The sequence below is a fragment of the Chiroxiphia lanceolata genome, chromosome 13 (genome assembly GCF_009829145.1).
Source record: "Chiroxiphia lanceolata isolate bChiLan1 chromosome 13, bChiLan1.pri, whole genome shotgun sequence".
NCBI classification, from domain to species: Eukaryota; Metazoa; Chordata; class Aves; order Passeriformes; family Pipridae; genus Chiroxiphia; species Chiroxiphia lanceolata.
The window spans coordinates 2,136,822-2,151,678 of record NC_045649.1 but is presented as its reverse complement, the minus strand read 5'-3'; the positions used below and the strand labels follow the sequence as shown (position 1 = coordinate 2,151,678).

Below are 14,857 nucleotides of genomic sequence, written 5' to 3'. Positions count from 1 at the left end.
GCTGAAATCTGCTTTGGCAGACTGCTGTCCTCCTCTTCAGCTGCTCCCAACAACTGGAATCTGATGCCTGGTCCTTCATTTGGCTACACCAGTCACTGCAGAGTCATGAAACCAAGTGAAGACTGACTTGAAAGAAGCTGCATGTGTTGAGCTGAGCAAGCAGAAGGTCTGAAGGAGTGAGTGTGTGTGTTTGTGGATGTACAACTGCTGCCTAGGGGAGGAAAAGGACAGCACATTTTCAGGCTTCTTTTAGTGAAGGGGATAACTCCCCTCCTTTGGAGAGGGCCAAGAGCCTCATGTTTACCAGTCAGATCAAGTCATAGTGAGATGTGTGAGTCACCCAAGCTGGCAACTCGCACAACAGCAACAAATTACCCCGTTCAGAGACTAATGTCACCTCCAGAGGTTTTTTGTATGCTTTGCTTTTGCATCTGTCCCAACAGTCGCATCATCACGCTGCACAAACGCCCCTCTGTAATAGCACCCCGCAGGTCAGCGAGGACAGACCGGACTGTGGTGGGTGTCTCCCCTCTGCCCTGCACTGGCTCCCTTTTAATGAGGTTCTCTGTGCTCAGCTGGGGATTGCAAAACCTCCAGAATGCCCTTGGGCCTGGATAGGGAAGTGCAGATGCTTTCTCTGTAGCCTTCAATTCACATCCTTTCCCTTGTGACAAGCTGAGCCAAACTCTGCTTAACTACTCCACGATGCATTGGGATCTGGGATCTCTCTGCACTGCACTGTAGGTGCCTGTGCCCTGGGGGATGTGGAGCTGAAGCTGAACCCAAACACCCAGCACATCTGCTGGGCCCCCCTTCTCCAGGAGAGCTGACAACATTGGAAATTGCTCCCCAGTTTAGGATAACACCAAGATGTACTCGGAGGGTGCAAAGCCCCACAGAGCTGCCAGAGGAGCCAGGTCAGAGGCAGCGGGTGCCTGGGAGAACCCTGTCCATATGTCCAGGGCTTTGATATGCAGATGGAGCCATTGTGAGCTTCAGTCCCATCTGTACACTGAGGGGAGCTTCATGTCCAGATTGCCTGAACAGATCTATTTAACTCCCGTGACTAAAGGGAATTTCAGTCTCCAGGAGGATCCCAGCATCCAGACGGATGCCAGCACACAAACATTCAGAAAATCTGTCACCCTGTGCCACTTCTACCCCAAGATCAGAGGGGAAAAAAAGCACCAAACCCAACATTCTGCACACATGCACAAGGCTGGGCCCAGCTGAGGGAAGATCTCTGCTGGCATCAGATCTCACACCTCAAGCACTACACCCTCCCCTCACAGCTTAGCTGCAACTCGAGCAGGGAAATTCCTAAACCTGCTGGGAGGAAATGCTGTTTCCCTGCCGTGGCTGACTGACTGGCTCCCAGTGTTGTGATCCTGCAGGAGATTTGAACCCACCTGACAGGAGTGCCAGACTTTCAGAAAACTGTCAGCTTACGCTCCTGGCAACCAAAGACACTGAGGAACTTTTACACAGAGGTGCTCGGGCAATCAAGGCTAAGGTGGTTTCACCATGTCAAGCACTGCCCCCTGCATACATCCAGTGGCAGAACGTGCTGGCACTCCTGGGATTGGGGAAGGCACATGAGGAGCAAGCACCCTACATCCCAAAAGATGCTTCACACCAGTTGGCTCCCTCAGACTGCTTCCTGCTGTGTCCTCCACCAAGGAGGAGGATTCAGCAGAATCCTCCTCAGGATTCTGAAGGAGGAGGGAGAAGGTCCCCAGACAGACAGAGTGAGGCTTTGTCCCCCTGCACAGGCCACAGACAGACCACACAGACCTCATACAGCACTAAAGAGAGTCTGAGGTGCTAGGACAGGTGCTCAAAAGCTTCTCAACCCAAGAACTTCTCGATTTCAAATTGTGCTTGGATTTAGCATGTGAAAAAAACCTAATTAATTCACTGCTGCTGCCCTGTAACACTGAGAGACAAAGGAGTCTCACACCTGTGTTGTGCAACCAGAAAGTAGCACTGAGTGCTGGTGCCAACTACTATTTAGCTTTTACCTCCTGCCACAGAGCTTGCCAGAGCTACGGGCACTGCTGTGCTGCCCATTTGGCAACACAGTTATTGGAGAAACACAGGAGAAAATAGTCTGGGCACCACTAGAGCTAGCAGTGAATTACTAGAGAGTTTGTAAGACAGAACAGTTTCCAAATCACTAATTTTGCAAGACAGAAAAATACAGGGGAGCTGTAGCAGATCAGATGTAAGTGTTCAGGACTTTTTGTTTGTGCAAGAGGGCTATCTCTAACTCCAAGGCAGAGCAGAAACTTTCTAATACATGAATATACTCTGATAGGAAAGTAAACACGAGAAGCTTATTAACCTTGCAAGAAGATTTCTCCAGCAAAAACATGGCAGGAAGGAGAAGGGAGAGATTTCACACATTAACCTTGCATGAACTCTGCCAGAGGATCCATTTTCCACCCCCAGGGCTCATTCCCCCAACTGCTTCAGGCTGTGCATGAAAAAGGACACCTCTGAAACGGGAGAGCAAATCAGACTAGATGTCTGTCTAGGGGCACGACTTTACAGGCACAACTGAGGAAGGAGAGAGAGAAGACAGAAGGAGATGAGACAGCTGCTGTCAGACAATGCTGAAGCCAGACAACAGTGGCTTCCCCTAAAACAGTTTTACAGCATCAGGAAGGCACTGTAAATATTCCTCTCTTGTGCCTCTTGAATCTCCCTTCATCATCCTTAGAACTTGTACCAGTAACCAGATGAAAACTGTTATTTGGGAATGTTGTGCAGCCCTTCCCCAGAAAAGCAAAGCCCATCTCTCACAGAGGTAGAGAGAGAACAGCACATGTTAAGCCTCTCCCAGAGACTTCATTATAAACCACAGCAAAGCCTCATTTGCTCTGAGGTGCTGGGGGGCAAAGCCATGTTCTGACCTGTGCAGGACTGCTGGTGAGGGACCAGCATCGTGGCACAGCGACCTGTGTCTCTGTTTACAACAAGTATGCTACAGTAAAGACATGTCAAATGCCTCTTTTTCCACTTTAGTGCTAAGTTCTACTCTGCACTTCCCCAAGCACATCCCCAGAGCAGGAAATCCTAGCACCCTTTCAGTAAAATTACCTCTCAAACTGTGCCAAATAGCCTGCTATAGAAAAATCACACTTTTAGCTTGCAGCCACCAGGATCTTTTCTGGCTTCCCAAAGACCAGCATTCACAACCCTCCTTTTCTTCCCAAAAACTAAGCAAAAAGAAACATAAAGGATTTATCATCTGGAGAGGACTTGATTTGGTTTTATCCTCAAAATCATCATCTGTTACATTATATCTGGTACATCATCAGAAACAAAACAGCAGAAAACAAGGTAATCAGCAGGTCTCTGTTCCGAAACTTCTGGGGAGAAGTGAGACATAAGGACATCTGTGGAAGGCAGCTTATTTATCATGCTCTGGATTTCTGCTGTCACAGCTAAGATCAGATCCAGCTCTGGTAGCTGGGAACGCTGTGTCAGCAGGTCTCAATCACTCGGGGGGCAGCAACCCAGCAAACCTTGGAGCATTTCAGGAGAGCAGCCCCCTCCTGTGCTGCCCACATCTGACAGAAGTCCAGGCAGGTTGAGAGGTACCACCTACCCTGCACGTACATCCCGCTCGCCTGCAGCCCCCACAGCAACTTCCAGCTGCAGGTAAATTATGCCCACCAAAATGATCGTGCAAGAGCCTCTAATAAAGAGAAAGAGGGACAGGCACTGCTGTCCTACAGACAGCACAACCCTGGGTTTCAGAGGGACCGTGCAAAGATACCCACAGCCCACAGGGCTCTGTCTGAGCGCATAAAAGCTGCACACAAAGCAATCTGATTCATGCTGGATGCATACAGACACGCACAGGCAACCCAGTGAAAAGCCTTCTCTACATTGTTTCCAAACAATCCCAATCCAGTTCACACGTCAGCCGGGGCACCAGACACTTGGTACTTACAAGGGGGTTTGCTGGGTCCGTCTGCTGCCGGAGCCAGGACGGGGTGGATGCAACTCGGAGGGAAGGTGCATGGAGATGTGCAGAGAGGCTCTCCTGCAGCGGGGCCAGAGGGATGGGAAGAAGGGCCCCAGCCCCTCTTTGGGCCCCAGAGCAGCAACACTTGTTCACGGGATGGAGCGCAAAAAGGCTGGCATTCCTACAGCAGCAAGGACAATGGGGAGGGATGAGGAGGCACTGCCATAATCAAATGCAGGCCAGCTGGCCCTCCCCCAGGAAGGGCAGGCACCTCCTTCACTTGCCAAGGGCTTTGTTTTCTAAGCCACAAAGAACAAAGTGACTGAGGAGGAGAGCCAGAGGAGGAGGAGAGTAGAGGAGAACCCGCTGTGGGGGCAGAACCACACGTGAGCACAGGTAACTCACTCCCAGAGAGATGAAAACACAGAAGGGAGAGAGGTCAGGTAACACTCTGCCCACTTCAAGCAGAGCTCAGAAGCAGCAGCTCCTTGTGTGCAGCAGAGAAAAGCCAAAGATGACCAAGGAACAAGAATCAGCACAGGCTGATGGTCAGGGGTCCTTTAGGGGAAGAGATCCAAGGGATCTCAGACAGAGAGCACCACTGAAGGAATCACCTGTGGAACAGAGCCCAAAGAAATCCCACCATGGGCCACCCTACCACTGCTGAACCAGCCTCACTCCACCAGTCCTGAGCAGTGGGACTCTTGAACAGCTTCACTCAGAAAGCAAGCACAAATCAAGGGCTCAAGTTGCAAGAGGCTCCCAGGCCATGGTAGGGCAATGACCACACGTCCCCTGAGCACCAACAAAGCACCATCTTGCACAACATCCTGACAAGCAGGAAAAAGCCCCTGGAGCTGCCTCAGGCCCTCCTGTAATGATACAGGCAGTTCAGCTCTGGGCACCACATCACCACAGGGTATGCAGGTGCTGAGCCAGTGTGATGGGACGCTGCCCTTTCTGGTTGGGTCAGTGCTTTCTTCCAGAGTGACTTCTGCCAGCAAGGATCGTGCACCTTTGCTCCCAACCTTCAGCAGGACTGGTTGTCATCCCAGGGCTGGCAGAGACCATGCTCTGTGCTCTGGCTCACTGGACAGTGCAAGTAGGGTGCTGCAGAACCAACAGGGCACACAGCTTTCACACGGGCCATTTCAAACCTGCCATCCAGGTAACCTGCACTTTGCTTATGGTAAAGGCAAGAGTGTGGGATATAGGAGTGATCTGAGAAATAATTTCACCCAAAGAAAGCTTGAGAAAGGAAAAAATGTGAAGATTAATGAGACATCAAGGAGAGGGAAACCTGCTGTGGCTGCTCCTGGTCTTGATGGTGTACCTACGGCAGTGTTACTGTGAAGCCAGGAGAGACAGCAGGAGAGAAGGGTACTGAGGACTGTCCTTGCAGGCACCCCAGAACAAAACAGACATCAGTGCTTTTGGTACATCATACACACCCTTGCTTGCTCAGCTTCCCAGTTCTCCCCCAAAGCACTGTGTGGTGCCAGATCCCAGTGCAGTCTTGGAATTGAGTAAACAAGGGACAGCAGCCAGACCAGGCTTGAAGCCACAGGAAGATGGCAGGTCCCCGAATATGCCCACACTGAGTTTGTGGTACTGAAAAACAATCCTCCAGCCCACAGTCAGAGGTGGGGAAGGCAGCTTCCTTCTCTGCTCCTCCTGCCTCAGCCCAGCCATCATCCAGCCCCTGTCAGGCACCAAGGGCTCCTGCCGCAAAGGAAGCGAGGACAAATGGAAACATCCAGCTTGGCACCAGCCACGGCTCTGGGGAGGGAACCCTGCCAGCCCATGTGTAAGCTCCACGTGGTCTGGCCCAGCTCAGCCTGCCTCCTCGCAGGGAGCTCTGACAGGCCTCCAGGAACTGCCAAGCAGTGAAAAAACACAGTAGAGCGTCTTGACAGGCCATATGGGGTTGTGTTGTCCTGTTCCATGGTCTGTCCTGCAGCCACAAGCAGTGTCCTACAAAACACTCGCCCACCACACGCAGAAGGACCAGCACAACAGAGCCTCCCATTCCCAGGAGGCAGCGAGGTACGTGAGGGATGAATGCCACGATCCCTGTGGTGGGAGCTCCACTCCCTTGGTGCATGCTGAGATGTTTGGAGAGCTGAGCTTGCCAGCTCATTACCATAGCGTACATTGCTTACGCATCCTCGGGCTTCTTCCCCAAATCCGGGGGTTTGGCACACTGCAGGCTCCTTACAAGAAGGAAAATCGAGGACATTGCTTATTGTAGACTCCTGCTGTTGATATCCCCTCAGATATTAGGGAAGAGAGAAGGGAGCTAGGCACCCACTGACAAGATCGCTGCACGAAGGTCAAAGCAGCTCAGCATCAGGAGAGAGTGAAATCAGTTTAGATAAAATCTGCTTACCCCCCACCTCCCAGACCACACCACTGACTTTGCTTTGGGAAGGCAGAAAGTGTTCTGGAGATCAAAATCATACTGAAAGAACTTTCATACTGTGCAGCAATTCCTGCCCCGGTCCTACAGCTGCAGGATGTATCCCCCTGCACTCCTGGTTTCGGTTGGCCACTGGTTCACAATACACACATGGTATATTTATACCACCAGCATTGTTTATAGTTCTACTGAAACCAGTGAGATCAAAATCCTCCTTCCTCCCTAAGCCAGGTGCTCTTCCTCCACACCAAAGCAGTGTGCAAACACACCATGCCACCACCATTCCATTTTCACTGGGGCAGTGCAGCATGAAAGGCACAACCAAGAGGGATGCTGCTGCTGCTGCCAAGCACTGCATCCCACAGTTTTTATCCACCAAAAAGAAGCTGTCATGCTCTCAGAAAAAAAATGGGCCACTGCTGGGGTCTGTGTAGCATTTGTGCCCCTAGGAATGGCCCAGGCTTTTTGAAAGGCTTTGAAGCTGTAGAGGAACACACTACTGTTGAGGCAGGTTCAACTACCCTGAGCCCAAGAGCTACCACCCTGATGTAGATACCATGCCTGAACAGTGCATGGAGCAGCCTGGAGAAGAGAAGGCTCCTGAGAGACCTTAGAGCACCTTCCAGCACCTGAAGAGAGTTGGAGAGGGACTTTTGACAAAGGCACAGAATGACAGGGGAAGGGGAATGACTTCAAACTGCCAGAGGGCAGGGTTAGGTTGGATATTAGGAAGAAATTCTTCCCTGTGAGGGTGCCGAGGCCCTGGCACAGGTTGCCCAGAGAAGCTGTGGCTGCCCCATCCCTGGAAGAGTTCAAGGCCAGGTTGGATGAGGCCCTGAGCAACCTGGTCTAGTGGGTGGCATCCCTGCCTATGGCAGGGGAGTTAGAACCAGATGATTCCTTTAAGGTCCCTTCCAGCCAAAACCATTCTATGGTTCTATGATCATGTGCTACAGTCCACATATGTGCTCCAGAGACTTCCAGCTTTGGCTGGGTGGGTTCTTACAGGACCAATGTTTGGCCTAACCACAGAATTGCCAATATGCCAAGCAAGGCTTGTTGCTTTGTGTGTCTCAGCTTCTCAGAAGAAACAGGATAAACCCCACCCTTCTCGGGATCCTTCCCAGGCTCTCCTGTGATGGTAAGGCATGTTCAGGGACCAGAGCAGCCCCTGAATGCCTGTGTTCAGTGAGGAAGCAGAGCACAGGTTCTTGCCATTCTCCTATGGCACAGGAAGCACTTTTCTTTCCATTTAGGGGGGAAAAAATTACACATTCCCACAGCAAGACGGTCCCCCACCTGCACAGCAAACTGCAGAGATGAGCCAGAGCAGACCTGCAGAGCGTCACCAAACAAACTCAATCCTCATATGTTCCAGGCTGCCTTCTCCACTTTCCTGCCTCACACAGGATGCTTCTCCATGTTTTCATGTTTAGCTGAATTTTCTCCCCCCTCCCCTGAGCACTTCTGGCTGCCAAGGCAGCTCAGAGATAGCAACTAAGTGGCACCTACATCTGGTACAGCTTAACTTTTAGTGTCTATTCTTTCTGGAATTTGAGAACTTCAATACCCAATGTTTGTACAAGTGTGGAATAAATGAAGCACAGGCTCCCTGGCCTTCTGTTGCTTGCCAAAGCTGTATTTTAAAATGCACTTAGAAAATCCTACTGCTTATTCATCTGCAACTTTAGAAATTAAAGAACATCAAACCAACTGCAGGTCTGCTGAAGGTTTGCATTAAACCAAGCTGGTGAAGTCAGGCACTCAGTCACCACACACATTCTCTCCTCCTGCTTCCCAGATGCCTGGGACGACCCAGTCCCCTTGTTCCCTCAGCCACACTTCCCAGCACCCCATTCTGGTACTCCATCTCCTCAAGCAGGCCTCCACAGGGGAGGAGTTGGGCTGTATTCAGGACTGAAGAGCAGGGTGCTAATCCTGGTGGGCCAACAGGCTGAATTTTCCAGTGTGTAAGGATACAGCATGAACAAAATGCAGGCAGCCCACCCTGGTACGGTGGCCAAGACTGGACGTGACCAACCAGTCTTTTGGCCCTTGCCATCACTGCCATGATCCTTCTGTCCACTGGGGCCACAAAAGGGGTCTAAAAGCTCCAGCTCAGACAGCAGCAAACCTCCGTGTTTAACAGATGTGGACATTTTCTGAAATACACCCCCTCGCCTTCTTCCACACACTGACTTGAAAAAAATCACTGCTGACACATGAGCGTGAGGGAACTTTTGCAGGTTATAGATCCAGCTCCCTATTGGAGCAAACACTCCATTTCACACCCTTCATACAAAACCCAGCTCTGGACTGAGTCCAAGCAGGCTTTTTACACCCTCCTCTGTGCAGCAGATGCCTCGTCTTACCTTGTCAAAGAATTCATACAGCCTGACCGTTTCACAGATTCGGTGCCTGGTTTCATCCAGCTCAGTGCAGAACTCCTCCAGCTGATCTCTGTAGGTCTGCAGCTTTACCCTGTAAGAATGCACATCCACAGAGGAAAAGTCTTCCCATCGATCCATCTTCTTTAATGCTTCCTGTCCCCTTTTGCAGTATTCCTGAAAACGAAATCAGATTGCATGTGAGGACTGAGACAAGACATGGACAGCAGGTAGTCTTCAAGGTCATTAACAACTAGGGCTAATTAGATGGGGTTTTAAGGTTCAAATCACATGAGCAGGGGTGTCTTTGTTTACAGTAGAATTCTGGAGCCCTGATCTCTTACGAGTTACACCAGTCACAGAGCAGCTTGTAAAGGCCTACACAGCAAGGGCCACGGGTCAATTAGGATCAAAAAAGGCCGTGTTACAAGCACATCAAGGGAGTAACCAAAAAAATCCATCTTCCATCCCACTAGTTATTTTCCCCGAGACTGGCAAATGCCATCTACTAAGGTGTTGAGCTGGTGGCTTTTCCTCTAAGAGGAGAGCAGGGATGCTGGGTAGTGTGAAGGAACGACACACACACCTTGATGATGAGCCCTCTTAGCACCGTGGGTTTGGCTGAGCACGTACAAGACACACGTGTTACCAACTCAGACGCTGGAGAATATATTTTTCCAATCAGACAACACTTACACTGGCAACAAGATCAAACTCCTTGAACTGCTTTTGCGCTTGAAGCAGCATCTCCAAAGAATCATCCAGGTTGACAGTTTCCTTTAGCCCTTTTCTGCCAACATTCTCAATCCAACTGCTGACCTAGGAGAAAAGGGATAAGCCCCATTATTAGTCACCCTGTGCTACTCACCAGTGTAGGCCTTTATGTGGAAAGAGCAAGGAACTGCTCTCATAACACTGGTCATCTCATTACTGGAAAGAATGTGTGTGTAGACTGCTCCCCCCCATCCAAGCCTTTCAGTCTGAGCCTCCTGCTAGGAGTTTTTCCACTTCAGGTTACAGAGTAATTGCAAAGCTCTGCTGTTGCTCACTAGCCTCAGGCATAAACAGGGCAAGCAGCTGCTTGGGCTCTGTTTCGGGTGAGCCATGGTCTAATGGGAGCTCTGAACCTGCAGACTGGCCCGACATTCCTATTATTGTTACCCCCAACTGGGATCAAATCTCCCTGCTGCCAGATTTCCTACATCACTTCCTTTCTCTGACTGGCAGCACATGAACTACGTCACTGTGAGGGTACTGATGGATTCTCCCCATCTGCAGTGTTCCACAGTTCTCTGGAGCTCTCAGATACTGGTTTTCTGAAGGCAGCTCTCCACAAAACCAAGCAGCAACTGCAGGTTCCTTGAGGAAGGGTGGCCACTGCTGCACTCATCAGCCTACATCCTCAAACAGGGGTAGAGGACTGACTAACAAGACCCTCCTAAAAGCAAAGCAGTCCCAGGAGGCCAGGCAGGATAACACAGCATCTCCATCATCAGTGGGTTTTAAAAACAGGCTGGTAAACTTGTCTGCAATGCTCCAGGCACAGTTGCACCTGGGGGAAGGGACAGACTAAGTGTTTCCTAACGCCCACTAAGTGTTTCCTAACGCCCAAGCATCCTGTTCTCCTGTATCATCTAAATCCATACCCCAACTCAACTGCACAGTCCAGGACAAACTCCTAGTCTTGTACCCACAGAACAAGCCCACTGGAGTGGGTTCTCAGTACTGCAGAGAGACACACTGCTGCTGCCTAGAGTTCCCAGGCAGGCTTAAAAGTGGGAGCAGCTGCTGCCATCATTAGTGATCTGCAAGAAAAGTAAGCTGGGAACAGTCAGTGTTACTCAACTGAATAAAAAAAAAAAGTTCAACTTAAAGCAGGGACAGGTTGCAGAGCCTGCCTTTGTGCCTTTTTTACATTTCTGCCTAGTATTAGGAACCTATATGTTTCTAAGAGAGTCTCTACCAGGTTCTTGCATCACACTTCTTGTCCTGAGCACACACTGCATGGCGCCCGAGTGTCTACTTCCAAATGGGAAGTCATTAAAACTCCTGGATCCACCTCGGCCTGTGAAAACAACAGGTAGGCTCCTTTGCAAATCCAGTTCCCTCCAGAGGAGAGGAGCCCAGAATCCCAGAAGAGCAATGGTGAAACGGGTCCTAATACTGATTTTTAAGGACACATGAACCTTCTCAATGTTGATGAGCTGCAGCACAGGAAATGGTGTGACTCCATAATCTCATGGTTGATTTCAGGCTTAAGGATCTGCAACACTGAAAGACTGATCAGCTTTTGTAGGACACTCAGACCTGGCCTACTCTATGACTTTTTAAGGTTCTCTATCTACATGGTTTCAGAGGTCTTTCTGAAAGCCAGTGCCTGTTTGCTTCAGTTATGCCATGGCTGTAAAGAGCTTCAGCAAACACCATATGAAGGGAGGCTGAAGGTCTCACAGCAGTGCAGGGGGGGTTGAGCACAGCTCCTGGGCTAAGGACAAGAGGCTGTTTCCTGCCTGGAGACTGTACACAGGGCTGCACTCAAAGGCAAACCAATCTGCCTGTGGCTACACCCAGAGGGGAAGGAGTGTGCCTGGGCTTATCAGGTATCAGGGACCTGAGCACAGCACAGGAATCTAAACAACAGAGTGCACTGCAGGGATGGGCAGCTAGTGTGGGGCACGCTCATTCAGCAAACCCTGCAGGACATATGGCCCAGAGGGGACACACAGGCTTAGCATCAGCTTGTTGTCATCGCTCTGCTGCTTCTCAAGGTGAAGCATGAAGAATGGCTCACCAACAGTCTTGCTGGGAGGGTCAAAAAAAGGCACCCACCAGTATGCGGTGCTTACTTACGAGCCACCTCACAGATGTTTATGGGGTTTGACTGGTCCACACCTAGAGAGAAGCCAGGAGACTTTTACCTGGCATCAGGAGATACCAGGCAGAACAGTGGGTTCGTTCTCAGCACGTCTGAAAACTCTATCCCAAATTCTTATGTTCAGTTGTTCTTTTCAAGCATCTCCAGGCACCACTGTACACCTCCACACAAAGGACCAACAGCTCCAGTTCCTGCTGTGGGACACAGTGTCAGAGGGCAGCAGCAGGCAGCCACTGGAACTGACAGGCAGGCCTTACCTCCTTAAAACACTCTTCCACTTTCTCAAACTCCATCACCAGCTCCAGTTCCTGGATGCGCTTGTTTGACAACATCACCAGTCGGTGAACGCCCTCATCAACTCGATTATAGAGTACGCTGGCAGCATCCAGGGCATCTCTGGAAGGGGACACAAGTCTGGTCAGGGGTTTTGCATTAGGTCCTTCCCCCAGCACTTCATGCAAACACGACCTGGCTAACAGCAGTGCTGCACTCATCCTCCCCGTGGGACCCACAGTGGCCATCTCCATATGGAGAACAGAGGAGAATATTGCTGCTCCTTGCACATTGCTGTGATTCAACACTGATCCCAATGCAGACAACCTGGCAGGAAGGACTAGAGCATCTCCTCCCAGCCAGGCTCCTTGTAAAATTTACCGTACTTGCCACACTTTTCAGCTTTTCATAAACACAGATTATTTGCATCAATGGGCTTTCACAAAACACAGGGTCAGGCAGTCTCAGCGTCTAAAACCACCATTTGAATTTAATTAAAATAAGTAAATAAGCAATCACTAGTAAGCAAATCTTTCCCGAGTGACAACAACAATATAAAGCGCCCAATGCCCCACTCACTCTCAGGATTTCCACCAGCCAAACAAAAAGGCAAAGCGTCCAACAGCCCAGCACCAAGAGAAATGGGATTTGATGATGTTGTGGTGGAGAGATTCACAGCCTGAGCTCCCTGTCTTCCCCAGGCAGCTGTGCTGACCAAAGCCCAGCAGGCAACAGCAGGCGGCACTGTCCCTGCTGGGCTGCCCACAGCAGGGTTCACACCCTCTGTGCAGTGCACAGGCAGGGATAGAGGGTTCAGGGAGAGCCCAGTGCCCTCAGATGCTGGAGCCAGGGACCTGGCACATCCTGGTTAGCTGATGAATGTTAGCAAGTTCCACTTACATGTGTGCAACACCTCTCCAGCACAGGCTTGGGTGAATTACAGATGGGATCCAGGAGACAGAAGAGCATTCAAGCTGATTCTTCTGCTTCAAGATTTCCCCCCCTTTTACAATTATGGGCTCAACAGGTACCTACAACAAAACACTACAGCCTCCTTCAGCTGTGCTCTACACCAGCACATTCAGCTGCCTGCTCATCTCCTGCACTTACCCTAAGCTTTCATTCTGCAATTGCCTTACAACCTTCTGACTTACGAGAGCACAGCTTTTTTATCATATTATTAAAATTATCTAAAGCCCTTGCAATACTGGTAGCTAATACTGCTAATGGAAATTAATTCAAAGCAATTCAGCATACATATTTATTTCTGTCTCGGGTTACAGGCAATCTTGAACCTATGAAAGGCAACTGAATATGAGCATTTAGTGGCAGACATCCTGTAGTTTTTATTTGTAGTATTTAATTGACACGAGGTAGCGCAATAGGTCTGGACAACTAGCTCTGCATAGCAGAAATCCACTCTATTTTTCCATTCAGAATTCCACCCAGTGTGCAACGGCCAAATTCTCAAACCTCAGGCTCCTGGATACTTTTGTTTTTCCTCTTTGAAATGCCATTAGACTGAATGAATTCCTCCAAAGTGCAGCCAAAAATACCCGAATTGTTTCTGGACTAAGATCAGTGCTACTGCAGTGCAGAGCAGACAGGTTCTCTACAGAGAATCCACAGGCTTCAATGGAAAGATCCTCTCTGTAACGCTGCTCCCACATTTCCTGAAACCACCATAAACAAACAGTGATGATATGAGCCTTCTGTTTCGTAATCCTTTCCTAGGGATGGACCCAGATCCAACCCAGGGGACTCGCAGCAGCAGAGCCACAACCATTGTCCAAGCTGAGCTCTGGAAAGTGTGTTTACAGAGCAGGTTGTGGAGGCCAGTTCCCGTCAGCAGCAGTGACACAGCTGGGACAGCTAATGAGAAACAGCTTGGGAGATGGCTGGAAGTTAAATTTGGCAACACCATTAACACTGCTGGGTTTCGTGCAGCAGAGCGTAGCTGTCAGGTCCCAGTTTCTGAGTAAGGCTCCAGCACACTGACGGCCAGACAGGCAGACTCCCTTCGGCCTTCCTCCCACGAGGCTGAATTCCCTGCTGGCATGAATGCTCTCATCCACTCAGGAAAATACATGGATACAGCAAATGCTCTTCCTCCCATAGGTACAGACAAGCAAGCACCTATAACTTTAGGCATTCCGGGCTGTTACATGCAAACATTTGCAATTATCCTCTCACGAGGCAAAGTGTTTTTCAAACCTTTCTCTGGATGGAAATCACTTTGGTGTTGATGGTACTTCTTTGATGTCGCTCATCAGCAAGCTAGATTGACCTGCTAGACCTTTCTGTAATGGGAGTCCTTCTGTCCACCCAAGCCCATGACCAAACAAGGACATGTGGCTTCAGCACTCAGCGAGGTATCGCCGCATGGTAACTTATGGGGCAGGGACTCGAGACAAGAGTTCCAGCCCTAACGCTGGTTGACCTAGCACAGAGTGTGATCTGATATAGGGGAAGGGAGCCAGGGACTCCCACTCCACCCCTTTCCATGCCTGATGGAGGAAACAAACCCCCAGCTGCCTCAAAGATGAGTAGTTTTCCTTGACAGGAGTTAGTCACAACCTCGGCTCCAAGGCCCTAACAAATACTACAGATTCTCACACAGCAGAGAGCACATTTCCTAAAGTCACAAAACATCAGCTTTCCTGAAGACAACTCTATAACTATGGGGAAAAAAAATCACCCTCAAGGTAGAGGGATAGGAAGCAATTATAAAAAACAAAGCAAAACAAAACAAAAAAACCCACTCACATTTCAAGTATTTTTTTTTTGTAAACAGATATAGGCCTGCCACAAGGTCACTGTGTAAAGAGGTGAATTTACTGTGTCATTGTGGACAAGACTGGTCCCTTGGAGCACACTTGAGAGAACTTCTCAGTGCTGAGCTGAACAACTGAGAAAAATCCAAAGAG

The 14,857-nt window shown here is 49.8% G+C and overlaps 1 protein-coding gene across 5 annotated transcripts in view; it reads right to left on the bottom strand.

Moving 5' to 3' along the window:
• Positions 1–14,857, bottom strand: part of PLEKHG4 (pleckstrin homology and RhoGEF domain containing G4) — an 83,991-nt gene that overhangs the window by 17,100 nt on the left and 52,034 nt on the right. For all 5 annotated transcript variants that reach the window (XR_004359394.1, XM_032700783.1, XM_032700782.1 and 2 more), the window contains exons 11-13: positions 11,915–12,053; positions 9,479–9,601; positions 8,768–8,959 (exon numbers count right to left, since the gene is read on the bottom strand). Coding sequence is in view for 4 of the 5 variants with exons in the window: in XM_032700783.1 (XP_032556674.1) it covers positions 8,768–8,959; positions 9,479–9,601; positions 11,915–12,053 (454 nt within the window). In the remaining variant the exon portion in view is untranslated. The remainder of the gene's footprint in view (positions 1–8,767; positions 8,960–9,478; positions 9,602–11,914; positions 12,054–14,857) is intronic.